General features: G+C 39.4%; 1 protein-coding gene across 1 annotated transcript; it reads right to left on the reverse strand.

The window, feature by feature from the left end:
• Window positions 1-460: 460 nt before the first annotated feature.
• On the reverse strand, window positions 461-24,988 carry cd82b (CD82 molecule b). Its single transcript, XM_039808992.1, has 9 exons — window positions 24,836-24,988; window positions 17,607-17,679; window positions 16,010-16,082; window positions 10,084-10,208; window positions 8,139-8,213; window positions 6,051-6,149; window positions 3,942-4,115; window positions 2,791-2,874; window positions 461-1,922 (listed from the first exon to the last, which is right to left on the reverse strand). Exons 2-9 carry the CDS (start codon window positions 17,667-17,669, stop codon window positions 1,845-1,847), a joined length of 771 nt encoding a protein of 256 aa, XP_039664926.1. The 5' UTR covers window positions 17,670-17,679; window positions 24,836-24,988; the 3' UTR covers window positions 461-1,844.
• Between the last annotated feature and the right edge of the window lie 2,581 nt (window positions 24,989-27,569).

A 27,569-nucleotide genomic window follows, 5' to 3' on the forward strand; every position in this document is an offset into this window, starting at 1 on the left:
AATAATTCTCAATAATAAAAAAGAAACATTTGTTTTTATACATGGCATACTTATATTTTTTCTTCTAAAAAAAGTCGTTCATTTTTTTTGTAAAAGTGTAAAAATATCTTAAACACACAATAAAGAGCCTTCATATCTAATTAAGATAAATTTATGTTTCAATTTGGCAGGTCATAAAATAGAGGCTGACTGTAATTTTGACAGACAAAACTGTTTTGTTAAATGGACACTTTCTGCCCTCATGTCACTGCAGAGTGATGGACATCATTTGAAATGACTCATGGGAGACATAAACCACCTAAAAGTGCAATCTATCCACTAATGTAACCATAAATTCAGCAATAATATAGTGGAAGAACTGAGATAACGAGAAGTGGGATGAGGAAACTTAAAGCAACATTAATGTAAAACATTTCTTTAGCAAAGACAGCATGAGTTGATGAACATGTTGTGGTCATAGCGGCCTCTGAAATACTTCTGGGAAAACAAACTATCATGCAGAGAAGGGAAAATACTTTGTGGTCACACAGCTGCCATTTTCACGTTACTGCTATGATGATGAAAACAAGATTTTTATAAATGAAGGCAGGTGTGAGGAGCTTAAATAAAGATGTTTGGGGCAGGCGCTATGGTATGTTATCAGTTCACAAACTCATGCTGTTATAAAGAAATTAAAATATAGCTTTAGTGATGACAGATTCACTCTAAGGGTTCCAATTTCTCTGATTCAGACCAAAATAGTGCTGACGAGCTGCTGTGGCAGCCACATTCTGTACATCAAGAACAAAAGAAAGGAAACAAAGAACAATAGCACTCTTACAACAACAGCATGTGGCTGACAGCTTTCCCATATAAAACGCTGACCAAGCACTGAAGTGCCATGATCCCTTACCAGTCATATATATATACACAGTTGTAAAAAAAAACAGAGATGACATGAGAATATAAAATAAGAAATAAAATACTCACTCAACACATCATACACACACTTACTTCATGCAAAACTAGTCATTTTGGAAAGCTACTATTTACCAGTCAGACACACTTGAGAGGACAGAGACGTGATTTAGAGACTCTAACAGATAATGGATAGCAGGAGGGAGGGAGGGGGGAGGAGGAGGCGGTGGGTGTAAACTGTATCTGATGACAGAAGCCCAAACCTCCACCACAGCAGCCCTGCCCAGGCTCAGCCTTGGGCCTCTCCTCCACCCTCTGCACCAAAAATACCAGCTGCACGATCACAAAGTGGGACTAATCCTTGAGTGCGTCGACCTCGCACCCACCCACACCCTTCAGTCTCCCTCTCATCTCCATGCCCTAGAGTCAGAAGATGCTCCGGCTCTCAGCTCAGCAAATGTCACTAAAGTGCTCTCTCTACTACTATGTTAAGCGCTTCATTGAGGTCAGCCAAGGAAAACAAAACAACACATAAATGAACATTTGCATAGTATCACACCGCAAATTTCTCAGGCCTCCACCAAAAACTATTACCAAAACATCAAAAAAGTCTCCTTTTGACAAAATCATAAGACAACAATGGTTACTTGTGGAGGCATTTCCAACAAGTGTCATAGCTTGATTGAGAGGTGTGTGTGTGTGTGTGTGTGTGTGTGTGTGTGTGTGTGTGTGTGTGGGCCGTGAGAAATTTGCACAGCTGTCAAGGCAGGAGAAGCTCAAATGGTGGAGACAGCTGTCTTATTTGTGTGTGTTCATAAGAATGTGAGACAAGGAGAGAGAGAGAGAGAGAGAGAGAGAGAGAGAGAGAGAGAGAGAGAGAGGAGAGAGAGAGAGATGAAAAGAGTCCATCCATCTGTGTGTGGTGTGAAGCTGGCTCTGTCTTCAGCTCAGTACTTCGGTACTTTGGTATAATCCTCCACGACAACACTCTTGCACAGACACATGGAGAGGATCATCCCAAGGAGCTGAAGGAAATGGAGTTTTCAACTTAGTTATCAGCGTCGAAAATTGACGGGTAGATCAACCACTCAAACATATTAATGTCAAATCCAAAGATTTAAAATACATATACAAGAGTAGCCAGTTTTCAATCCAAATCTAGGGCAAAATTTAGCACATTTCCAGAAAATTGCCAAAATAAAATGCGAATTAATGTGCATTTCCTTGTTATGTGAATGTTAGGAGTTGGTTTATCAAAATAAGCATGCATCGCTATGTTTGTTTCCTAGCATTTTGACACATTTTGCTTTTACCGATACACCAACTTTCCCACCGTTTGTTCTAAATGACCAATTTTGGAAGATACACTTTTGATTTTGTTGAGAAATAGTTTGACATTTGGGGAAATCTGCTTATTTGAGATGTGAGATACCAATTTCATGTCTTTCCTAAATATAAAGCTGGAGCTAGGAGACGGTTAGCTTAGCATAAAGACTGAAGGAGTGGAATCCGTCTACCAGCACCTCAATAGCCCACTAATTAACAAATTATTATCCCTTTTATTTAATCCATATAAAAACTGTAAAAACAATGTGGTCTCCTAAACCAACTCTTGGCTGGAAGCAGACAAGCGTAAAATGGTGAACTATTCCTTTAACTCATATTAGCTTTGGCTAAACTAAAAATGCTTTTTTTTTCGGATTTAGTCCCTCACCTTTTATGATTTGAGTCAGGAAGGGACCAATTCATGGCCAGGAGGAATAATAATAGTGACCAAACTCTTTAAATGTACAGTACACACAGCATGTGAGTGTGGTATTAAGATCTCTAAGTCTAGAAAAAATCAGAAGAAGAACTCATTCTTTAAAGTTAGTCTGGAGGAGAGATGGTTACCTCAATGACTGCCACACCGACACAGATTCCCAGAATAACTCCACAGTTGTCCATGAGCCATTTCTCCACGCTGGTTGCACAGCCCTAGAGGAGAGAACAAGAGAGGGGGGAGAGAGAGAGAGAGAGAGAGAGAGAGAGAGAGAGAGAGAGATTAAGAAAGACATGGAAAGAGGGGTTGCAGACTGTCATGTGGAGCAGAGATGAATGGCTACGTGATCCCAGCCGGACATGAACAGAGCCTTTTCAAAACACAACTGTTGTCTTTGGACTGAGTCAGTGAGGGGAAGAATAACACGGCTTAGCTGAGCGGAGGAAAACGCCATAGAGAGAGAGAGAGAGAGAAAGAGAGAGAGAGAGAGTAAAGTCTGAAACACGTAGACCAAACAACAGAACAGTAGAGCTTTCCTGGTGTTTGAACAAATCACACAGCACAAACAACACGCCTCAGCTGTCGGTTTTCTGTGCTGTATACTGTATTGTATACTGTGCTGATTAAGTACGACCACAGTGCCACACTGAGCTGACAGCCAGAGTTACACACCACCAGTCAAAGTGACTTACGTACTGAGTAAAGGTGTAAGTTTTGTCAGAACAATGCAGACGTGCAGTAGCATTGTTCACCCAGCTGAAATAACACTGACCAGGGTTTAGACGTAGGTCTGTTAGCATTCACAAATGTTACCATTTAAAAACAGCCAAACTAAGTAATATCCAACATGTCTGTACAGTAAAAGAATCATGGCTGATCATCAACCAAAATTGAAACACTGGCAACAGAGTAAAAACCTGCATTGATGGAGAAAGTCCCGTCATAGTTGGTTCAGCACAAGAAAAAGCAGACTGAGGCCAGATTTGCAACTGCTCTGCACAGCAGTTTCACACGGTGGCTGAGTGAGTGTGTGACCACAAACATTATGAACCAAAAAGGGAAAGTTGAAAGGACTTTACAACCAATTGCAGAGTTATGTTACTCTATAACAAAAATGGATTGATATACTGTTTGAGTAATGTTTGCTGTGCCGGCCTCGATATTGAACTGAGATGGGAACTTTGGATAAACAGCTGTTGGCTTCATCAGTAAATTCACAATTTCAAAATGATTTTTTTAACCTTAGTGCAGAAACAGCATTGCAGATTTAAGGGTTATGTACCATTTCATAGATGGGTAGTTCTGTGGATAGGTGCTCACACAGGCCTACGTCCTTGATTTCCGTGCCAGGCAGGGACTCATTGCGACAGGAACAGGAGTAGAGGTTCTGAGAGCTGTTCTTGATCAAAATGTTCTCAGACCAGTTGCCTCGACCCGTCCATCCACAGCACTTCATCTGGTGACATGACAGAAAGGGAGGATGTGAGTGAAATTATTAGGAGAGAAAGCAGAGGATGGGCTGAAAAAAAGGACACACAAGACGACAGACAAATTAATGGAAACATAAATAAGAGGCAAAACTAGAAAATGCATCGGCTCAGTGAATGACCATTTCTATTGTGGTGTTGAGACCAATCTGTTCTTGGCTGCAGTTTTCAGAAAGATTAGGGGAAAAGAGGCTTGGCAGGAACAAGAAAGAGAGAGAGGACAAATAAGAGAGTGAAGAAACTGCATAAACATCTTCAGAGCATTGAACAATCTGACTTCAGCTTGCTTGTTGGTATTTGCTAGGTGCTGATTAGTAATTTATCATTTCATCCAAAGTACAAAAAATAAACAAAACATAGTTTCTCACTTACCCTTAAAATGTCTGATAATGCAAATAGTTTGTATATTATGACGCTAGACCGTAATTACAAGCAACCAAGTCAGATAAAGCGTAGAGATTTGGGATACTTCTGACAGCTACGATATCCCCAACTTGGTGAAAAGAACTACAGAAATGTCAACAAAACTTGTGCCACTGACAGTTACATCTAAATAAAATATTAACGCTAATACTAATAATCGATTCAGTTAATTTAAAAGGAGCTATACACAGTCAACAAACTCTCCCAAATACGTTGCAAAAGTAGCTAATTTAGGATTTTAAAATGATGTGACTACAAGGCTGGCAGTGCGGTTAACCATGCGCACATATTCCGGTGTAATGGGTAGTATTCCTGTTCTTCCCATTCTGCTGACACTTTGTGACAGCATTACAGTGAAAATAACTTGAGACTAGAACTGAAGAGTTAAGAGTTCAATTCACCCTGGAAACACCCATTTTATAATTATACTGTATATGCTAGCGCTTTGACTCCGAACTTCGTTATTCGAATATAATTTGAATATTTAAAAAAAATATTGATATTCGAACAAATATTAGGGAGCCCTTAAAATTCGCACCCGTTAGGGCATTGTTTTTAATAAATGTGTTTGCTTGTAAACGTTTACAAATTCCAAGGCTTTTTCACGCATTTCAAAATGTAACTCTCGCTCGGCCGTAGCGTGGTAGCGTTGTATTTCCCCTGACTCATTTCCTGGTTCTCCTTCTCCATAAACAACATGAAATCAAGGAGAGGGTTAACTGTTCCTGCTACAGATGTCTCACCGTGGTCAGAAAGAACAGGGGAGACACTTTGTTTCTCTCACTATGACTCTAGAGTCACTACTCGCTCTGAAGCTACCGGTAATCACAGTCACTCTCACTCTATTACACACACTCCCCCCCACCCCACACACACACACACGCCGGTTCGACGCACACACCAGCACAAAAGTATAAATCAGACCACTTATTCAGGCTACGGTGAAAGCTCCGAACTTCCTGTCGAAAGCATACTGTTTGTGTTTAATGCAGGGTCTGACTTTTAATTAAAAGAAAACAGTTGTGGCAGTGTGTTTTTCTTCTGGAAACATCATTGCCTGCCTATTGACTGATACACTGCCCTCTGGTGGACAGAACATATACAAAGTTTGATACCAATATATGTCTTACTGAAGGCATTTAATGGTCAATCATTATTAATAAATATTCAAATATTACTATTAATAAACAAATGAACTTCGAATATGATTTTTGGGCAAAAGTCAAAGCCCTAATATATGCACTTGTGTTACTGTAAGATTCATTTAGAGTAGCATCTGTGAATCCAACCTGCTGCTGTTCATGTATTCATGTATGTAGCATATATTGGTATGACAATACTGGCAAACTAATGGGGTATTAATGCTAGTAATTAACGTAAACTGACATATTACAACAGATTTGTTTGATGATTTAGTTTATTAATTTTACATTAGATCTTTGGGTGTGTTTTGCATAAACCAGGTTGAAGAGTTAACTCACCGTCCTCTGAATGTAGTCCCAGGTGTGCTCTGTGGTGCTGTTCTGACCAGTGTAGTTGATTAGCATGCCTTTAATGATGTTGGACATCTCATATTTCAACTGGAAATGAGATGAGAATACATTATAAAGGAGGTTTATGCGTCACACCAATACTGATCACTTGTTTGTAGTCGATGCAAATACTATAGATAGCTGAACATGAACAGTATGTGTCTGTAGGAAAGCCATAAAAAGAGTCAATAGACTGTCCACATAGAAATCCGTCTTTGGTCCAGGATAGAGAGACAGTGCTAAAAAGAAGAAGAAAACAAACACACCCACGCTAAATCTTTTTCTCAAATGTACTGGCAACATCTGAACATAATGTTTCTTAGGGCAACACCTCGGGTGGTATTACCCTGTCAAGTCTCATGCTGGGCTGAAACATTGCACAAATACAGCTTAGTAGGAGACTCTGTGTTTATATGTGTAAGACCACAGAGCGGTAGCAGCAATGTATCTTCAGAGCCCTACAGGAGATGAGTGAGAGCCTCTCCCTATTCTGGGAAATGGCACCACCCTGCCCTGTGGTAAGCCTTAAACACAGGGAGCACGTCTAAAGGCTGCAGACACACAAATGCTCTCAGAGATACACACAAACACATATGTGCGCACACACATACATGCTGGAGGGCAAACAGCTGAAAGGCCTCCACCTATCCTGAGTCCTACAGGTGTGAGGTTTATCAAAGGAAAGGCTTTTTATGTCCAGTGAGGGAATGACCAAGTTCGGAGTATGAGACAGCTCCGAGATGTTGGTGTGTTTAAACACAACACTCCCTTCACACGCACAGTTAAAACACACTGGCTGTACTATTTGGGCTGGTGCTATTATTGATTTGATTCTGCATGATGGTCACCCTCATCCATGGTTTAACTTAAACTGTGTTGAGCGACCTGTTATTGATTGATTTATTTATTAGACAGTAACAGAAATAAATGCATAACAAGATGCCAACACAGTGACATTGTACATTTATCAGAACTGTCGAGGATAACACAAGAAAGTTACAAACTTATTTCCATTGTGGTCCTCGTGTTAGAGATGCCCTAATGCTCTGCAGATGTAAAACTCACAAAAGACGTGATATTAGGATGCATCTTGTTATATTGAATATATTTTTGACATCCAGGTGTCTTGTTGTTTTGTGCTTAAGCTTACATGACATATTTAAAATCCTCCATTTTTGAGACAGTGAACAGAGACGGTATCTGGTTTGCTGTGACTTGTCGGACTTGTTTTCTAATTTGCACTTCCCTGGGTTTCCCCCCTGGGCTTATTTAACTATCTATTAAAGGCTCAACTCAACTAAGAGCAATGACTGAAACATATTCAATCACCTCTGGTGAGTTGGTGATGTCGCCTGTAGGGGGTACTGTTTCATCAAAGACTTTAGCAGAAAGTGGTTTCTGTCCCTGGGGTAATAATTACTATTTTACACGAGGCAGTGTTTAACAGACCAATTTAATATGTCCGCATATGACAGCAGCTTTAGCAACACTCATTCACTGTGAATTAGTTCACCTTCTGCCTCTAACACAAAAAATGAAAAACACCCAGCGGGGGACGAAAAAAGACGACACTGGAAACATTCAGTCCGAGAGCCTGCTTACTACTTCCTTTACAGTTGTCACACATCTCCAACAATCCACCTGCTTCATCTCACTTTCAACCAGCATCAGTCACAAACCGACACCATGTCACTTTCCATTCATTGAGGTATAAAACTGTTTCATCACAGGATGCTGGGGGCTTCCTATCAGGTTTACCTAAGATCGAAATGATGCCAGTCACAGCTGTGAAGGTGGAAAGCACAAATACCCAGTAGGCCCCAGTTGTACCAGTGGCAGACGGAAGGGTAGTGGGAGGGAGAGGGCACGAGAATTAGGGGTTAAAGGGCAAAAGAAGAATAAATTAGGACAGAGAGTAACATGGGGGAAAAGACTAAAATACTGTGAAGACAGGAGGACAAATTATACAAAAGTGAAATTGAGAAAATGGAAGGGAGAAAAGTAGAATAATAAAGGACACAGGAGCTAGTGTCTTACCCGATCTCTTTGGAAGTAGATGAGAACTCCAGCAGTGACCTGGGCGATGAGGATGAGCAGGAGGCAGGTGAAGTACTGTGGAAAATGTCAGTGTAACATTTATATTCAAAACTTTTAAAACGCTGACAAGAGTGCAGGAAATCAATATTCTCCTAGTACAATAGAAAATTAAATAAAGATTGACTGGCTATAATCAACTGTATCAAATGACAGTTTTATAAAATTGTGACAAAGTCAAGGGTTACATGTAGTGATTAACCTAAAGACAATTATAACCTGAATCTGTGGCTCTCCTTGGCTTTACAAAGCTTCGTAACAAGTTTAAGCTAATTCTTTAGCTGTCCGACTCGCAACTTTCCTGTTTCCTGTTCACTTTTACCGCTCTCATAGTGTTGTTTTAGGCTGTAGCAGGCAGCTGTTTTCAGCGAAAAAGCTCTAAATACCTCCTGCTCAGCACCAAACAGCAGACATACACATTAATTGACTAACTGGTGAACATAGTGGAGCACTTAGCAGCAAAAGAGACATATTTTCCTCAGGAGTTGGTAGAGACCAAAAACAGAGCTAAAAGGAGAGTGACACATTTATCAAGGGGACATTAACTCCAAATTAATGATAATGTTGCTCCATGTCTGCTGGATGTGTAAATAAACAAGGGTTTGCTATAGTAAAATATGATGATAAGTCAATGTTGTGTTTACAATTTGTTTCCAGCCCATGAGGCCCAAAAAAAAAGCCGTTATTGCAGGTTTAAAAAATTCCACATTATATAATAAAAAATGCAGAATAGAAAAACTTTTGGGCAGATATTTCTACCTTTCATTTAAAAATGTTGTTAATCTGTGTTTAGAGTCTCTAATCTTAAAAAGCCTTGCGAAGAATATTGTAAGTCATATAACATCTTTCAACAGCCTCATGTATGTCCTCCTTGAGTGTAAAGGTGGTGTGTGTGTGTGTGTGTGTGTGTGTGTGTGTGTGTGTGTGTGTGTGTGTGTGTGTGTGTGTGTGTGTGTGTGTGTAAGATGGGGGTGTCCTGTGCCAGCTGGCCAGTGTCACTGGGAGAAGTAGGTCACAGCAGTTCTTCAGTTAACCCCTAGCAGGTTTAATGCTGTAGAGGTCATGCACCCATCCCCATTCTTGTTGTACCCCCTACATCTCACTGGCTTTATCCCTGTCACCCACCCCCCCACTGCTTTCTGTAAATCCACACATGCTGCGAGGCCCCAGCTCACACATAAGCACAAATGCAAAAGGGCTTTAGTGTCAGCAGGAATCTTTCATGTGTTCTTAGCCAAGCTTGAGATCTCAAACAGGTGCATTTAAGTGAATGTATCATGTAAAAAAAGTGTACAGTAACTACAATATATATACACACACACACACACACACACACACACACACACACACACACACACACACACACACACACACACACACACACACACACACACACACACACACACACACACACACACACACACACAATATTATTTAGTTGGTAGGCCCTGTAGAATTATAAGGCTAAACACTGCTGCAATTTTTTTTCTTCAAGTATTATTTTGACTCAACATTAGAGAGATGACAGAAAAAAAAAAAAAAGAGAGAGAGAGAGAGATGAGGAACGACGTGAAACCAAGGTCCCCGGCCAGACTCTAATGGGGGGACGTTGGAGTTCACGGTCAGCATGTTAAACTCCTAGATCACCCGGGTAACCCTCTACTCAGAATTCTTCTACTCAGAACCTACTGATTTCTCTGTCATACAACAGAACATTTAGTTTCCTGTGTGGTGACTGATGACTGCGGTCAGATGTTAGATCTCACACAAGTTTCACATTTTAACTGCCTGATCTTGCCGTGGTGGGGGTGTTAACCCTAAGTCTGCCTCTTATAAAATGAGACCAAGCATGTTAGAATTGGAGCTTTAAGTGAATAGCTTTCCTCACCAGACCCAGCAGACAACGAATTTCGTAGATGGCTCCTATGCAGCCAAAGAAGCCCATGGCCATTGACAAGGAACCCACTCCGATGAGGATGTAGGCAGCCACTTTCACCGTGTCTGAGGATTCCTCTGGAGAAAACAGATGTAAACAGACAGTTACACACATGAAGAATTAAACTCACAAAGAACCACTGAAACCTATATGGGTGCTGCAAACTAAACACCTGTTACAACAAGGTTGGTGGTTCAATCCCAGGTTGTCCGGCCACATGTCAAAGTGTCCCTGAGCAAGACACTGAACCCCAAGTTGCTCCCCTGACGCTGTATGTATAGCTGTCCACTGCTCCTAATAATACTTAAATGCAGAAATAGAATTTCACTACATTGTGTACTTAAGGATTAAGGAATAAAGTTTTTTTTTTTAATAGATTTATAGCAACAGTTTGTATTTTATAGCAGTTTTTTTTAGTTAAACTCAGCACCTTTTTTAAACAAAAAACACCAGTTAGCACAAAAAAATGCACTGACAGATGATTTTTCATGACAACAGCAGCAGGGCCTTGATCTCTGCTCTTGTTCTTCTTTAACCACAGTGTGTGCGCCTGCAAACAAATGCAGCTCAGAGGAAGGCCTCATTCACATGCAAAACCATTTTGACACAGATGGTTACAGCAAGCTAAAAATGATTCACAGTACAAACCTTCTACTTCTCTGAATTCAGAGCATTCTGGTACTCCCACAAAAGATTTATTTTAATAGGCAACTAAAGAGAGTTGGACCAATGTGTGGCAAGATTAATTGATTTCCCTCTTTGGTATGTAGAGAAGGAGAGCTACAGGAGAAGGGGGCAGGGACTGCAATGGAAGATTGGAAGGTTGGAGAGGAGATAAACTGGAGCCATTATGTGGCTGTGTGCTATCTGGGCTGGAGGAGCTCCAGAGAGTCAGAGCTCAGTCTGCAGATGAAGCCAGAATCTGAGCTCTGTGAAATGACTCCAACTCCGAAAGAATTCTGGGCCAAGCAAACCAGCCAGAGCTATCAGATAACTCACTCCCATCCATTTTGGTGAAGAAGCTGAAAGACACAATGAATATAATGCAATATTGCTTCTTGGCTTCCCTTATCACATTAGCTGCTGATGCTACATGCAGCAATCATCATATACAGTATACATTGTAGCAGATGCACAATGGATATTAATTATGCCACGGACTGTAAAAACAACTTGTATTTCCAAGTACAACTCTACTGGGTAAAACCTAATGACTTTACATACACTCAACACCAACATTTGTCCACACAGAAATCCAATTCAGATTATAATTTTATCATGATTTAGCACCACCTTACTTTGCAGACATCCTTAGTCTTTATACTCATGTACATTGTGTACACTCAGTATATTCCAAAGATAAATAAGCAATTTGTAGGGCACCAGTGCAATTTCCTACCATGCAACAATTCTTTGGAATAAAACACTACACTTGACTACAGACGTAAACACAAATGAGATTTTTAAATCAAGACTGAGAACCTTTTCATTTTTCATACAACTGAATGTATAGGTTCTCCCATGAACGTAATTATTTGTTGCTTATAATAGCTCATTCCCATATAAGACAATTTTATAATATATATAATATTTTATATGCAAGTCTATACATATTTTTGAAGTATTAAGTACTTTTGACATTTTTGCCTTTAATTTAAAGTTGATAGTATAGAGACAGCTGGAATTAAAACAGGGGCATCACAATTTGTTAAATGTTAGTTGAAATGATTAGCCTGATCAGTCAACAGAAAATGTATTGACTTTGTTGACAATCAAGTAATAATTTATATTATATTATATTTATATATTTGGTCTTTGGACTGGTCAGGCAAAAATAAAGACATTACCCTAGAAATTATAATTCTGTTATTATAAATTGTTAGTTGCATATTTTGTACATAGATGGTGTAGTGCACAGAGACACTTAGTTACTTTAAATAAATATACTAATTTACAATACAGACACAAAATACACATGCTGGCAAAAAGACGTCATTACATGCATGTACATCGCTGACGCTACATGTGTTACCAGAGCAACACATGTTGTAGATAATGTCGAGAATAATTGAAAGCTAAAAGTACATTGGTCAACATATGCAGTGTTTATGTGGCTACAGGGTAGCATTTAAAGGGAGGCAGACAAGCATACTGTAGGTTCTATATCCAGCATTCTGTTGAAGCATGTTATTTCTCTTTCACACATACACACACACACACGCACGTCTACAGAAGCAACAGATGTACTATTCGTTCCTTAAAAACAGGAATTAGGAAGCCTCAGTGACCATCGAAATACATTGAAAATGAGTGTTGCCAAAAAATGAAATAATATTATATAAAATATATTAACCTCATGTTTATTTTAAACATGACTTATTATGAGTAATGCAAGTTTGCTAACATTCAAGTTTACAACACATGACTCTTGCTCTTGTCTTTCACAAACCGAGGCTGCGGGGGGTATGAAATCTGGCCGCGGGCCGCGATTGGCCCCCGGGCCGGACTTTTTTTATACAAGCTGCCCAGGGATGCAAACAGAATTTCAGCTTTGGCTGACAATAAAGTTGTATCGTATCGATACATTGTCATCGTTTTTTTTCCCTGCTAGATACTATGATTCCCTTTACAGTTATTAGTTTCAATGTGGAGCAGAACTAGTTCACTGCACTTGTGGCACATTAAATCAACATAATAGAGATTTAGTAAGTGGACCATAACAATATTTTTTAATGTAGATCATAAGCCAGTTTTCTACAATTATCAAAAGTGGGAACTACAATTGAGAAAGATGTCTGTGTGTAGTTTCCCAGCAGCACAGTGATTAAATGAACACTTGTTCTAGTAAAAACATACACCCTGGAGTTAGAAGAAACGTCATGCAACACTAATGTAACCTCAAAACAATTCTCCGCTGTGACCACTTCTAAAGATTTAATTGAAGCAGTTTACTTTCACAGTTTCTGTAATGGCAATACATCGTTGGATCACCTTTAACTCTAACATCAAGTAGAACCAGTACCCAACAATGATGGGCCGACTTTTAAATCTTAGTTGCTATTTCTAAGTCTTTTAAAACAGACCCTCTGCCAGGTGTATCAAAGTTGCAGAGCAACAGATACTGTACTTTACAACCTTTCTGTTGTGCAGCTAGCATCTGTGTTCTGTGGTAATTTCCCATACAGTACACTTTTTTTCTGAAGTCAGCATGTGTTGGCCTGGTTACTGTGCTGTTCGGTCATGTACTATGGCACGTTTCCATGTAGGTTGCCGCTAGATATTCTAAAATAGTTCCTGGGGTAGTTTCAATGGAACGTCCCATTTGAAGAGGCACGAATTATGGTGCCCTTCAAGAAAGCTGCTGAGGGAGGAGGGGGGACTTTTTGGTGTTGCAGGTCCTTCTGTAAACATGACCAGAGCCACACACCCAGCTTGTGTAGAGCTGAAGAAAAGTCATGGTTGACATTATGTACAGATTTAAAATGCAAACATACCATAAGTAGATCAGCTTTGTGCTGAATTTCTTGCGTTTAAGTGGCACAAAGAAAAAATATTTCCCAACCAAGTTCTCTTTTCTTTGTTCACGACTTTGGAAATATGCTGCAGATTAATTTTGAAACTTTCCAAACTGCTTTGGCGCACTATCTGGCTCACAGACCTCCTTTCCAAGGCTGACTTTTGTTTAAACATAAGGCAAGCTGTGTTTTGGCAAGTGCCAGCAAGATAAACTCAAGGCATCATGTCACTGATGTAAACTGTTAACGGCAATGTTTTGATATAGAGGGGTTAACACTGAGGAAAGGATGCCATTTTAACTGAGAAATAGGGGTCCTGAAACCAAAACATTCCCAAAGTTCCCCTCCCTGAAGTCATTGGGACAGCTGCAGAAACCTCTATTAATATAACTCATAAAGAATGGAAACTGAAAACACAGATATCCTGTTTATAGTCAGGCAATGGTACAACTTCTGAGGGGAACACACAGAGTCAATAAACAGAGTTGCCTGCAGCTTTGGGTCTTTTCTCTCTACAGAGTGGTAAGAGATTTGTGGGATAAGAAATCCAGGGACCCAGTTAGGAGTTGAAGTTGACCCCTCCAGGGTACATGGAACAAAAAATACATGAAGGAGAGAAGGTCATCAAGCCCCACATAGGAAGGGATTTCCTCAGGGTATCAGTGAAGCAGGATCTCTGCTATCGCAGGAGGAACAGTTGGATTATCATAACAATAGGACTGGGGCTGGCAGGGATGATGGATACTGTACTGCCTTTATATTCTGGATGCCTGACTGGAGATAAGCAAACTCAGCTCAATAATAACCTTGGACTGATTTCTTCCTAAGTAGTGATCTCAAGAGCTGAAATATGAGCCAGAGGAAGACAAGACTCAGTCTGACAAGTTTAGGACACAAGGTCAGTTCTGGTTGTCTTCGTCATAACTTCAGCCTTTTCACAAGTCATTAGTCAAAGCAGCACAGACCTCCAGCCTAAATATAGATTTCTCCAGCTCTACTCAGGCCTCAGAGATTGGCCTTTCTCATCATAAAAACTCCCATAGTTATGGACTGCAAACAGAAGCTGGGGCTGCAATCTAAAAATAATTTTCACCATTGATTAATCTGTTTTTTTTTTTAAGTTTTCTTTTTGAATCGGCTTATCGTTATGTCTATAAAATGTCAGAAAATTGTCAACCATAATACCCTAGAACTACAGGTAACTGTCTTCAGTTTATTTGTTTTGTCCGACCAAAACAAAAAGGTATTTACTTTACAATGACATAAGACCGAGAAAAGCAGCAAGATACGACTTAAACAATTAATGGATAATCAAAATAGTTGCTGCTTTATTGAATCTAATCGCAAACGTTATTCACTCTTGTTGAAATATTGTCAGTATAGGAGCAGTAAATCTTATAGTTCTTTTAGACCGGCACATGCTATAACCACATTTGAGGTTGATCTGAAACACTCATCATCAGACGTACTGTCTCTTTGCGACCCACGTCATATGCCCATCTCCTAAAGGAAAGGGGTATCACAGTTTCATTAAAAGAAACGCTGTATTTGACTTCCAATACTTATGAAGTTGCCAGTTAACTGAAAGAATTCTTCTGTATAGACTGATGCTGGGAGAAAACCTCACTGCTGCTCTCGGCAATGCTCCATCTGGGATGAATACACTGAAAGCATTTATGCCAAGATTTATGGCAACTAAGAGTTTCCATCAGTGGTTCCTTATTCTTTTCAGCTGGAACTGGGTTTCATTATGCTTTCTCCAAAGCTGATAACTTTGTCTCTTAGGAGAATGCCATTCCAAGGCTTGGTTTCTTTTTCACTGTCACAAATAAATATGTGACAACATCTGTGAAGGTGGGAGATTCTATCTGTGCACTTCTGCCACCTGGGGAGCTGAGAGAACCGTCAAGTTCAAAGTACAACTCTGTGGAAACTGGGGAAAATAAAGCTGCTACTTACTGACATAAGATAAAACAACTTGATTGTGAGCGTGTCACGTCCCCTGACTAACCTACTACCATGGATCTCCACAGATGTGTCTGTCAGTGTAAGTCCACAGGGAAGCTTTTGAATGGCTGAGGAAGTCAAAGTTTCATCTGCAAGTCATACTTTTGGTTTGCTGCAAAAATCCCTTGGTGGTTCCTTGGGAATGAGTCCTACAGTATGGGCCAAAATCCATATAAGCTCTGCAGAGTAGGACAGGGGTTTTAGGATTTGACAAGCACACTCTTCAATCTCTATTTCCAATTCTACTGCGTTCAGACCAGCTGAACTGACATGGGTCAAAAGTGCTGAATGTTTGCTGACGTGTTATCACGAAAGGATGTGGCAGCAGGACTGTGGGTGTGTGTTACAACACTTACGTAGAACAGCAATGAAGCTCTGGTTATCAAAGAGGACCCACAGGCCAAAGCCCATGATCACTGCTCCGAAGATCTGTGGAGGGGAAACAGAAAGGAATCAGCCACCAAATCTCATGTGAGAGTTAAACACAGAGGGCTAGATTTATCAAGCCGTTTGCGCCTGTTTCCAGGCGCTAATTGGTCGCAAAGACGGACGTAACCTGAATCTCCCACTCAGCGTTCACATCCCATTCCAGCAGTTGTTAAACTCCTCGCTACATTACAAATACTGGCATTAGGATAATTTCAAACAGTCATAGCATCAGCAGTGGGAATATCGCAGTCTGCACTCAGCCGTATCATAGCACAAGTACCGCTTTGCTACAGCGCAATTTACGGTCTAGTGGGCGGAGAAAGACGCTGATTGCCTGATGGGTATCAGGGTTGATAAATACTACGCAAAATGTGGAAGCATAGCGTGCGCTATTACCGAACTCGCATAAACAGACGCAGCGCAAACTGCGCTAGTGTTAGTAAATTAGGCCCAGAATCTGTGCTGGTGTGTCTTAAACAGAGGGCGCTATTTATGCTACCTCAGTCTGTCACACCCGGAATTAATCAGATCCTAACTCCCTGTCGCCTTGTCTCTTTCTCTCATAGCAACGTAGAGAGAAAGAGGATGTGGAGAGGATCAAGAGACCCACTCTGCTGGTTTCTCCTCACAAATAACAGCCAGCCAGCCAGCCACAAATCTACAAGTCACACTCAACCATATCCTATTCAGAACAGCAAACTCAACGGTGTTAAGTGATTATAAAAGTGTCAAGACAATGACAAGAATCATCACCTCTAGACCAGAACATTTTGTCACTGACATCTGCAAGCCTCAGAAAATTATCAGTTTTACCTTATGTACCTTTGTAATGAGAAAATGAAGTTCAGAACTTCTGTGTTAAGACGGCCCTTGTTTAGAAGTTGTGGGGCACTGTAATGGGGGCACAATCCTTAGATGAGAGGCTCTGTTGATTCACCAGCTTCTCCCCAAGCCCACAACAGTCGTTAGAGCCCTGTTTAAGAGCTGCTCATTTACTGTTGAGCTCCCGGCAGCCATCATTAGCCCACCACTTCCTGGCTTCCCCTAGCCTCACTAGTCTAATCTGTCCACTTGGACAAACACTGACAAAAAACACACACGCTTCCTATTAGACACCAGCTGAGTGTTCACATCAAAAGGTCTGTGTCAGGTTTACAGCCGCAGTCTCATTGGAAAGGTCTGGACATCCTCGCAGAGTCAGTTTTAAGAGTCTAGGGTTTTATCAACCCCTGGACTTTATGTTGTGTCCGGTGTGAGAGAGGATGAAACAAACAGTAACCATCTGCTGTTGTTTAGACCTGTCTGTGGTGAGCGACATTTCCCTATGTATCTTTAGTAATCTCTGGTGCTATAAGGACGCTTATTAAAATAAAAGCTACTGCTGAAGGAAAGCATGTACCTATCTTAGGTAAATAAAGCTGACAAAGTGGAAGTCATGTGAAATGATTCTGACAATGCATGCAATGCATTTGCAGTGATTGCAGCACTGCCACCAAGCAGTGATGAAGAAATGTGATTACTTACAAAGAAGAGGAGGTTGAAAAGGAATAGAAAGTACTTGGTGACTGTAATGCATCCTTTCCCCATGGCTGTGCTTCTGGAAGACAGAAATAAACAGAATGTATTGGTTAAATTAAACATCAGGGTAATATCACAGTCTAGTGTGGGTTTGTGAGATAAAAAGAGAAGACAGCCACAAGATGGGAGAAAACAAACTCAGCTCTCCTTGAGATAGCATTGCATGCCACAAAACAAGGACACAGGAAAATCTGCACAGTTGGGTTCCTGATTAAAAAGCTTTAATCTTCAAAGCAACAAGATCCAGCTTAATTCATTTTTTAACAGCCACGTTTCTCCAGTCTTCAACAGCCGATCAGCTCTAGTTGTACAAGACAACAATTGGCCCGTTGTCTGAAAATATTGGGTTTTATGACAGTATATAGTATGATTTTGAAAGCAAATCTAAAAACGAATATAGTTTAATTCTTGACCAACAAGAGGAACCACCCTGGTGAGAAAGATTGGAGAGAAAACCACAAATCTGAGTGGTGAAGTCATGATGACTGTGTGAGGAGACCATGACAGCATGTGGTTAGACATGCTATTGTCATCACAAGCAGAAGGGAACCAGACCAATCTACAACTGTGTTTACTAGCAGTAACAAGCTTGGTTAGAAACACAGAGCATTACAGTCAACTCCATTTACTAGTTTGAGCCAAATGTACAACAAGAGAAGCTTATAAAACCATATTCAGCCATATTCAATAGGTCTGATGTCACACAATCACATAACCGACAACACAATAATGTTGTGAATCAGACCCTCAAAGCAGGCTCAGAAGTGTAGCTGTCTATATTTGAAGTTTTGGCATTTTACACTGATATCTGCATTGTTTTACAATCAGTTTACCTCTCACTGATGACTGTGTTTTTACCATGTACACAGATGTAGGCTATATATATATATATATATATATATATGACTGCATTCAGGGGCTTTTCTGTGAGTAACATTTTCCTTTGAGGAAACACCTGTAAACCAGGCCAGCAGCACACATACAGCACAGTTAGGACACTTTATGAAACTCTCTGGCAACATGGTTCAGCCACAACCAGACCTTTTCCTTTCACTGGGAGCACTTAAAATATAACCAGCTATTGTGGTTATCTGAGGAGTCTGAAAATATCCTATAGAGACAACTCCCCGTGTATCAGATGACGAGCAGTTCTCTTCTCCTTGTCTCTGTAACATCAAAACTGTAGGTTCTTCCCAATGCCTGGGCCTAGTGTGTATTTAGTTCTATTTTAAACAGTGTATACTACTTTTGGAAGCAAAAACCCATGACCTGATGTTTATTGTGTATTATTTCTAAATATAAAGAATACTGTTTTCTTTTTGATTGATCTTATTTTTTTGTAATGGTGGATTTCTTGTTTAGAGATTTGACTAAAGACAAGCACAGACACTGAAAATGATGGCAGAGCAAGTAGCTGGGTAAGCAAAAAGTGTGTCACTTTATGCCTAACATGTTGTATTACCAGTTACATTACCTTTGAGTTACCTTGGAGCATATTTACTTTGCTGACATCTCTCAGTCACATCTGACTGCTAGACTTTTATTCAATTTAATTTAATTTGATAAGGATGATGCAATTTAACACAGTTCCAATACAGAGCATGAAACTGATGTGCTGTACAGAGAGTTTATAACTGTTGCCATTTTTTTTAATCTTTTCTTTCCCTTCAATTGGTTAGTGGTAGATATACAAGTGAAAAGGGAAGCAATATCACAGCTGCCATATCTTTTTAATGTATGCATCATGAAAACAGGAAATTACTTACATGCTAATTTAAATATGAAATGGTATTTAACACCCATCTAAAAATGTCACCATACTGTTTATGTCCTTATTTTTTTTTCCAAAACTACTGTGCTAATTTGACCTCTGCCTGCTGATAACAGTGAATTGACACTGTATAATTGTAACACATTGTTGCAATTTTCTTCTCACAAAATTCTTGGCTAATCTAATCTTCCCAATTAGATTCATGGGTCGGTAGGATGAATAAAACACTGAAAGTTAGGATTCACCAAGTAATACAGTTTGAGCTGCTTGGAACCATCACAAGAGCAGTAGTTATTTAGAGTAGCCTAACCAAATGCAAACATGGGCAAATAAATACCGTATATCTTTCCGAGCCAACATTATTGGCTGGAAGTAAAATCTGTAGAGTAGACCTGTCAAAAGACGGCTGAAGTTAACATTGCTATTACTAAGTAACCACTGATACTAGGCTATTAAATGTACTTGATAACATAAATACCAACACAATTCATGTTTGCAAAATGGAACACAGTACGAAGCCCAAAGCAGATAACCCTGCAAAGTAGATAATCCTTAAAGAAGATTGCTGGTCTTTATGTCTAAATGGTGAGCAGCAGTGCGGATTAAAAACAGCTTAGTTATGACAACCATTGTTTGTTAACTGAGTGCCGTCCATCTGAAAACAATTCCAAACAATGTCTCAATGCTACTTAGGCTATTATATTTTTCAAGCAGCAAATCAATCAATCAGGACCAGCCCAATTAATTCTGAAGCAGCCAACTGAACATTTTGAGGTGAGCAGCAAAACCAAACCAAACCATAAATAAACTCTTTTGCTCAAAATTTGGGCAAACAAAGGCCTAAGTAAAATTGCTGATTTATTTAACAATAACATTCTCATGTCGTTTGAAGATTTGAGGCAAAAGTATGACATCCAACAAAAACATTTTTTTAAATTCCTGCAGATAAGAAGCTATATATTTTAGATACAGAAATCTTTATCTCTACCTACTCTTAGCTGCATAGAAGAAATAGCAACAAATCAACACCCTAAGAGGGGCTTGACGTCAAGTTTTTATGCAATAATCGTGAATGGATCAAAGGTTTCCTCAGAGAGTAAGAGACTGGCATGGTGTGAGGATTTAAATTCTGTAATCTCAATTGAGGAATGGCAGAAGATTTGCTTAAAATCTCAAACACAAACAATAAATACCCATTTTAAATTACTTCAGTACAAGTGGATAAATATAATTTATGTAACACCAACTCAGCTAAATAAATTCAGCCCCAATAACCCCGACACGTGTTACAAATGTGGTAGAAAGGGCACATTATATCACTGCCTATGGGACTGCCCACAAATCCAGGCTTTTTGGAGGGAAGTGATGGATATGATTTTACATGTAACAGGTATAAAGCTATTATTAGACGCCAAACTGTATCTTTGGCGTTTTTCCCGTAAATCATAATCTAATATACCATAGCCAAATCTTGGAAATCCACTATCAAACCAAGTGTTAATGTCTGGCTTGCAGGACTGTCAGACTGTCTTGCACTGGAAAAACTCACTTTTACGTTAAAGGGTAAATATCTCGTCTTTGACAATATGTGGAGATCCTTTATGGTGTTCTTAGAGGGGAAAAGCATTGGAGGCATGTTCTCGGTGTGTGTCAACCATCAACAAATGAGTATTGCTATGTATTTAGTATACGTTTGTTTGTCTTTGCTTCATTTAATTTGAAGTGCTTTTCTCTTCGGGATAAGTTAACATTTGGACCACCGGTGATTCTTAAGGATGACTTATGCTGACTTACTGTGCCAAATATCGCTTGTTTCAGCCCTGTCATGTTTATGTTTATTTTATTGAAGATGAGCATTACTGTGACAGTTTTGATTTGCACCTGTATTATTTGTTGTAGTGTGATTATTTTCAGAAAATTAATAAACACACTTGTTGAAAAGAAGAAAAAAAAAACTCTTTCTTCCATACAAGCTCACACATTGAGCAGATACTGTAAACTGTGGGGCCATTTTATAGATTTATTTTATGTTGAACCTACCTACAGTGGACAAACCCAATCACATTGCACTCCCTGAAAGTGAATGACAAATCTGTTCCAAGTTGAAAATAAGAACTGGAAATTGAAAGCAGAGCAAAACGGCAATTCCAAGAAACAGCAAGCTTGTATAACAGCTAGTATTCATAACGCTGCTGAAATCAAAAGACAATGCAGTATGTCTGAAATGGGACAGCAGAAAAAGACTAAACTCAGACTTATGGTGCAAAAACAAAATCACTTTCAAAGAAAGCCGCAAATGAGTCACCTGAACTTTCCAAACTCTGTGACCTCATACAGCCATTCCCCCCACCCACACCGCATCGTAGCCCCCATTTCCTCCATATGGTTTGGCATAAGGTGTCAGTTGTGACCATCAAACAGTGTTTGTTTTGGTTGCAATAAATTGAAATTAGAGTCTATTATACAAAAAGTACAGAGATTATTATGATGGCAGCATTAGTGGCAGATGGCATCGACAGTGTTAGTAATGGACCCAGCATGGATCAACTAGAGCCCTGTCTTACACAAAAAGCAAGGCGATTTGCCAACCTCCATCTACCACCTCCTCCTATTATATTCATATTTGACCCATTTACACATCTGTGAGGCCATCATGCTGGCACAAACCTGCCTGGTACTAAAGCCTTTAATACTACCAGAATCCTGCTTTAACATCTGCAACAATGTTGTTTGTCCCTCTGTAGAGACCATGGACATATTAAGAGGATGTTGCTCATTTTCTCAGTGGCATTTTGTAGTGATGTTACGTTCTGTGCCGAGGGTTTCGAAGTGCCGAGGCTTGAATCGTTTTAGACAGATGAGGTCATTGATGACATCCAACAACAAAATATTTTCACAATTAGATTTTAGATAAATAATCATCAATAATGTGGATATAATGATTAAGTGGTTAAAGGCAAATATTAGAACAGCTAGAACAGTATGATAAGTTCAGAAAATTACATACATTTACTGTAATGCAGTCCTTTTAAACTAAGACAACACTTACCATATAACAATATTAAGATATCCAAAACCTAAGACAATATCTAGTCTTGTATCACGATTTTGATATAGGCTAATATTGATGTATTGCCCAGCCCTAGTTATTGGTGTAAGTTCAGTTGTGTGTTTGAATATTGCAGCTTGCAAGAGTGAGAAGTAGGCCTGCTAGTAATCATATTTTTTATTATCAAAATATTGTTTACGTCTGTAAAGGTTTCATTAATCTGGTTCATGCAAAATGGTTAGTCTAGACTATGTTTCATCAGTTGAGTTGCTTAATTAGTTGATATGCCTTAACAAATTCTGTGGGATGGAGGGATTTCCCATTTAGTAGCAATGGGACTTCAGACAGGGGTTCAGTGCTAGGTAACTTCCCACCATCCAGTGACTAAACAGAGCACAAATGGTTTTACTCTACAGCTACTAAAAATTACTAATTATCTTTAAATCATTAAGTCTATATATGAAATCATGACACCTATTACAAGTTACCATGGGCAAAATGACCTAAAATTGCTTTTTACTGTAGTCTGACCAGCTAAAACCAAGCACCTAAGTATGCAAATGCCACTTTATTAACCTCTTAAAGCTCATTTTGTAGCTGTAGCTGTAATGGGACCAGCCATGCTTCATTCTCTAATAGCCTGAGGCTGCTGTGTCCTACATTAATTAAACGATTCACCTCTGCTCTACTGTGGCTTTTCAAGATATATCATGAGGTATATGAGCCGTTAAGGACTTTAAAATCCAGTGGTATACCATAGTTTGTAAATGTGACTCACAGCCAGCAAATACATGGCTAGTTAAATGGTGATGGTGGCCAAAACTAATACGACCATAACAACAGACACTAACTAAGAGTTAAGAATGTGCTTGCTCCACTACAGTTGGTGTGCATTTCTGCTTGTAAACCACAATCTCGCTAAAAAGCTCACACTTAATGCAAGAGTGGTGCAAAAGCACTTTGGCAAATGGATGTTGCCTCTCATGTGGTTGCTAGGCTCATTCCTTCTCTTCAGTTTGGCCAAGTGCACGCACGCGCACACACACACACACACACACACACACACACACACACACACACACACACACACACCCCTGTTGCCCCTTTCTTCCATCAAGCCTGTGGTTTTCCTTTCTATTTCTTCTACCTTTATCTAAAATGTCCTCCTCCCCTCTTAATCTTTTGCTAAATAATGCAACATGCATAACACCTCATCCCAAATAGGTTGTTTGATTCTTATTTTTATGCTTTTTTAGCATGTAATATTTTGATAATACACGTTATCAAAGCTGATGGCTCCATCACTTAGGGAAAAAGTCTGGGAAGGCTGAAATATACTTAAAAGTTGAGACACTGGACCCTGTGATGAGGAGTTATCCTGACACACTGTACAGTCCCTAAGTGGGCTAATACTTCTATTACGTAAGTAAAATACTGACGTTTTGCTATTTCCCCATAAAAAGGTAACGAACGTATCCTGGTGAGCCTTCATTTTTGGGATCACTTGACACCTTCTTTAACGTCTGCGGTTTACTTAGATTTTTTAAAGACCAACAGCATAGAAGTAACTCCATATATATCACAATATTAATGCCACACAACGTATTTGAGGCGTTACACCGACGTTAGATGATAAGTACCGGTAGCTAACTAGCTACATACAACGCACAAAAAGTTGAGACGTGACCATGGCAGTCAGGATGCTACCGCAGCCAGCATTTCAAAATCTAAATTATAGTCCTTCTTTCTAACTAACTAGCTAACCCTGGGGGATTACTTAACGCCAACATTACCAAATGTAAAACCTTCACAAAATAGCTAGCTAGATAGATTAAGCACGCCATTTCGTCTATTTTTTTCAGGGACTTCCAACAGTTCATCGAAGGTTATCAAAACCGACCAGTTCGGTTACTTCGGTAGATTTTAACAAACGTTAAAAAGAACGTTAGCTAGCTTAAAGTTAACGTCAACTTTAAACTGACGTCTCTTCAGTCGATAACGATTCTGCTGAGCTAACGTTAACTGCGGTAACATTTATGTTAGCTTAGTCGACATTTTGTCATTACGACTTCTCAAGAGCTAGACAAAGTATTCTAAAGGTAGCTAACGTTAAATGAAATGTCAGTTAACTGGCCACAACGATGTTGGCGTAACGTTAACTTTCGTTACTCTTTCAGGGTGACCACACGTCCCGAAAAATTCGGGACAGTGCCGAAATCCAAGCAGTTGTCCCGAATCCCGAGCAAAGTCTCAAGAGCAGACTCTCGAGTAGTTAATAGTCTGATAGAACATTAAAACGGTATGATAACTTGAATGTAACGTTAAGGTTAAAGTATAATTAAGGCTAAAACTTACTTTGATTTCTTCTCCAAAAGGTGGCAACAGTTGGCTGAGGGTCGACCGTCTTCTGCCGTGCTAGCTGGGTGACTAAAGTCTAACGTTAACGGGTGAGAAGTAAGACTTGTGAATGTGTGTGTGTGAATGTGTGTGTGTGTGTGTGTGTGTGTGTGTGTGTGTGTGTGTGTGTGTGTGTGTGTGTGTGTGTGTGTGTCTGGGAAAGTGTTCACACCCCTACCGTGCGGCAGACGTGGTTACTTTATTAACCCTCTCCTACCCTGGCAAGCCAAAAGTCTACACAGACAGGCCATACAGGTGCATTTTCTTATAACTGAGTACTTAATTTACAAACAAGCTTTTAGAAAATAACAATTATTATCTCAGTGGTGGAGAGTGACCAAGTCTGCTACTCTATACTTTTACTCCACTTCATATTAGAGGAATAATGTACTTTTTACTGTATGGTGGATAATTAATACAAAAATATAGTCAATAAATTAGGATGTAATATTATAGATGAATATGAAACTTTATGGATCCCCAGAGGGAAACAAGCTATCATGCAGATAAAGTATAAAAAGTAGTAGAAAGTAGCCCCACCATAACCAGCTTAAACATTATAATGATGTAATGTTACACATTCATGCAAAAATAATAATAAAATAATAATCCAATGATATTCTGGTAATATGGGCTACACCATTCTTAATTAATTATGCATAATGAATACTTTTTACTTTTGTTACTTTAAGTACATTTTGATGCCAATACTTTGTACTTTTCTTTTAATTTGATGATCACATAAGGACAGTTTGGGTTAGTTGAGATTGTCCAAAGTGTAATTTTTTGAAAATAAAGCTTTTTAGACCACAAAATAATTCTTTGCGCATGTTAAGAAAACACAACATAAACATATTTACATCCACTGCCTGTCCCGTGCACCACCATTACATAAAACCAGAAGATGTTGATAATAAACTGTTGCTGGGTAAAACCAACAAAAATGTTTTAGACTGCCTTTTGAAAATAAACCATTGTCAGCCATTCTAAATTACTGTTTACCATGCCTTAAGAAATAAACCAGCACTCAATATATTAAGCGGTAAGTATGGGGAGAATGCATACACAGGGACACAGCTTTTTGCCTATAAACAACCCTAACCACACACATTTCCTGTGCCACACAGTCCCTCTTTTCACCCTTTGCCCAATGTGTATGTAAAGGAGAGAGAGCACTGGGAATGGGAAAGGTTAGGCAGGAATATGTGGTAGGATACACCAGGTAGATTCCTTTCAATTCACAGAGAAGATCTTTTATTCAGACTTGAGGATGATCATGTTATGACACGTTTAACACCTTCCAAACAGAAAACACTAAACAAAAGGGTGAGATTACATTACAGCTTTCTAGTTTCTTTGTTAAGACATGTTAGAACAAAGTTGTTGGTTCTGTTTTGTGGTTTGATGCGTTTTGTTAAATTAGACAGGACAGTTTGCTGAAAGCTCTTCATTCTCAAAGTTACTGCAGCTAGTTTGAAGCTATCCTGCTGAGGCTGGTCAGAAAAAAAGGCACATTTAAAAACACATTGTGCTTTAGGAAGTTGTGAGAAATTGGCATTTTTTAAAAACTATTTTCTGGCAATTGATTAATTGTGAAAATTATCAGCAGAATAATCAATAATCAAAATGAGTTTGTTGCAGCAATAGAAATATGAGAATAGAACGGACATTCTCTTTTAAACAAACACGGCAGGATGGTCAAAACGGCGGCCATTTTCATGTGTACTGTTGCCACTGCAAAGAACCGCGACCGTTGTAGCGGGCTAATTTCCGTATAAACCAACTTGCGGAAAGTCGAGACTCACTTGAGGTGAGGTTTGGCAACAAATGAGTAGTGGACCTAGTCCGGAGCATGGATAGGTGTCTTTTGTGCACTATGTCCGTTGCCTTGCTGCTGGAGAGGAATTGAGGATTGCTGGATTTAATTGCTTCATATTTCTATTGGTAAGTCATTGGAGTTTCTCGAACTAGTGAGTGTGACATACTTTACAACATTCGTCATTTTCTCTTGAACTAGTCAAATGACCATGGCAAACAGTTTAATGTCAGTCTTACTATCATTCTATTTCTGGAGTTGCAGCCCTATATCAAAAATGACAAAGAACAAAGATGATTACATCACTTTTGAAGTCCTCAAAATAAACAGTAGTGTGCTTTATTTCAAACTAAATAACATTTTTGAGGTACAATATAGCACATATATACATAAAAACACAATGCTACAACTTGAAACAGTTTGATCTGGTATGCTTTTCACAACAGTACAATATACAGTATGTTGGATCTAAATCAGAGGGAATGAATAGCTCAACTCACCATTCCTCTAAAATGTCAAGGACACAACTTACCAATGTAATATTTGGACTAATTTACATCAGAGAACCAGGAGGATGAAAAGAGTCATTTATTTGCCTCCCTTCTTCTGCCCGCCCCCCCCAAAACTGCCCATCTCTCCTAAAATAACCTGCTTCACAGACCTTTGAACATTTCACAGGGCTGATGATGTGAGGCCTGTAGTATCGACGGAAATGGAATGACATTTTTCTTGAACTCCATAATTACCATGCTAGTCAGGACAGAGGAGTAGGTTGGGGCACACAATGTCACTCGGGAGAGCTGCATCTAATTAAACACTGGAAAAAGGATAATTACAACTTTTCAGGAGTAAGAGAGACCTCACCCATGTTTCATG

The sequence above is a fragment of the Perca fluviatilis genome, chromosome 8 (genome assembly GCF_010015445.1).
Source record: "Perca fluviatilis chromosome 8, GENO_Pfluv_1.0, whole genome shotgun sequence".
NCBI classification, from domain to species: domain Eukaryota; kingdom Metazoa; phylum Chordata; class Actinopteri; order Perciformes; family Percidae; genus Perca; species Perca fluviatilis.

Excerpts from the sequence above, each read along its gene's own strand:
- cd82b (XM_039808992.1), bottom strand. The coding sequence starts at position 17,669 with ATGGGGAAAGGATGCATTACAGTCACCAAGTACTTTCTATTCCTTTTC. Across the intron at positions 2,875-3,941 it reads AACTACCCATCTATGAAATG|GGCTGTGCAACCAGCGTGGA; the intron begins GTACATAACCCT and ends TCTCTCCTCTAG. Across the intron at positions 1,923-2,790 it reads TCGGTGTGGCAGTCATTGAG|CTCCTTGGGATGATCCTCTC; the intron begins GTAACCATCTCT and ends CATTTCCTTCAG.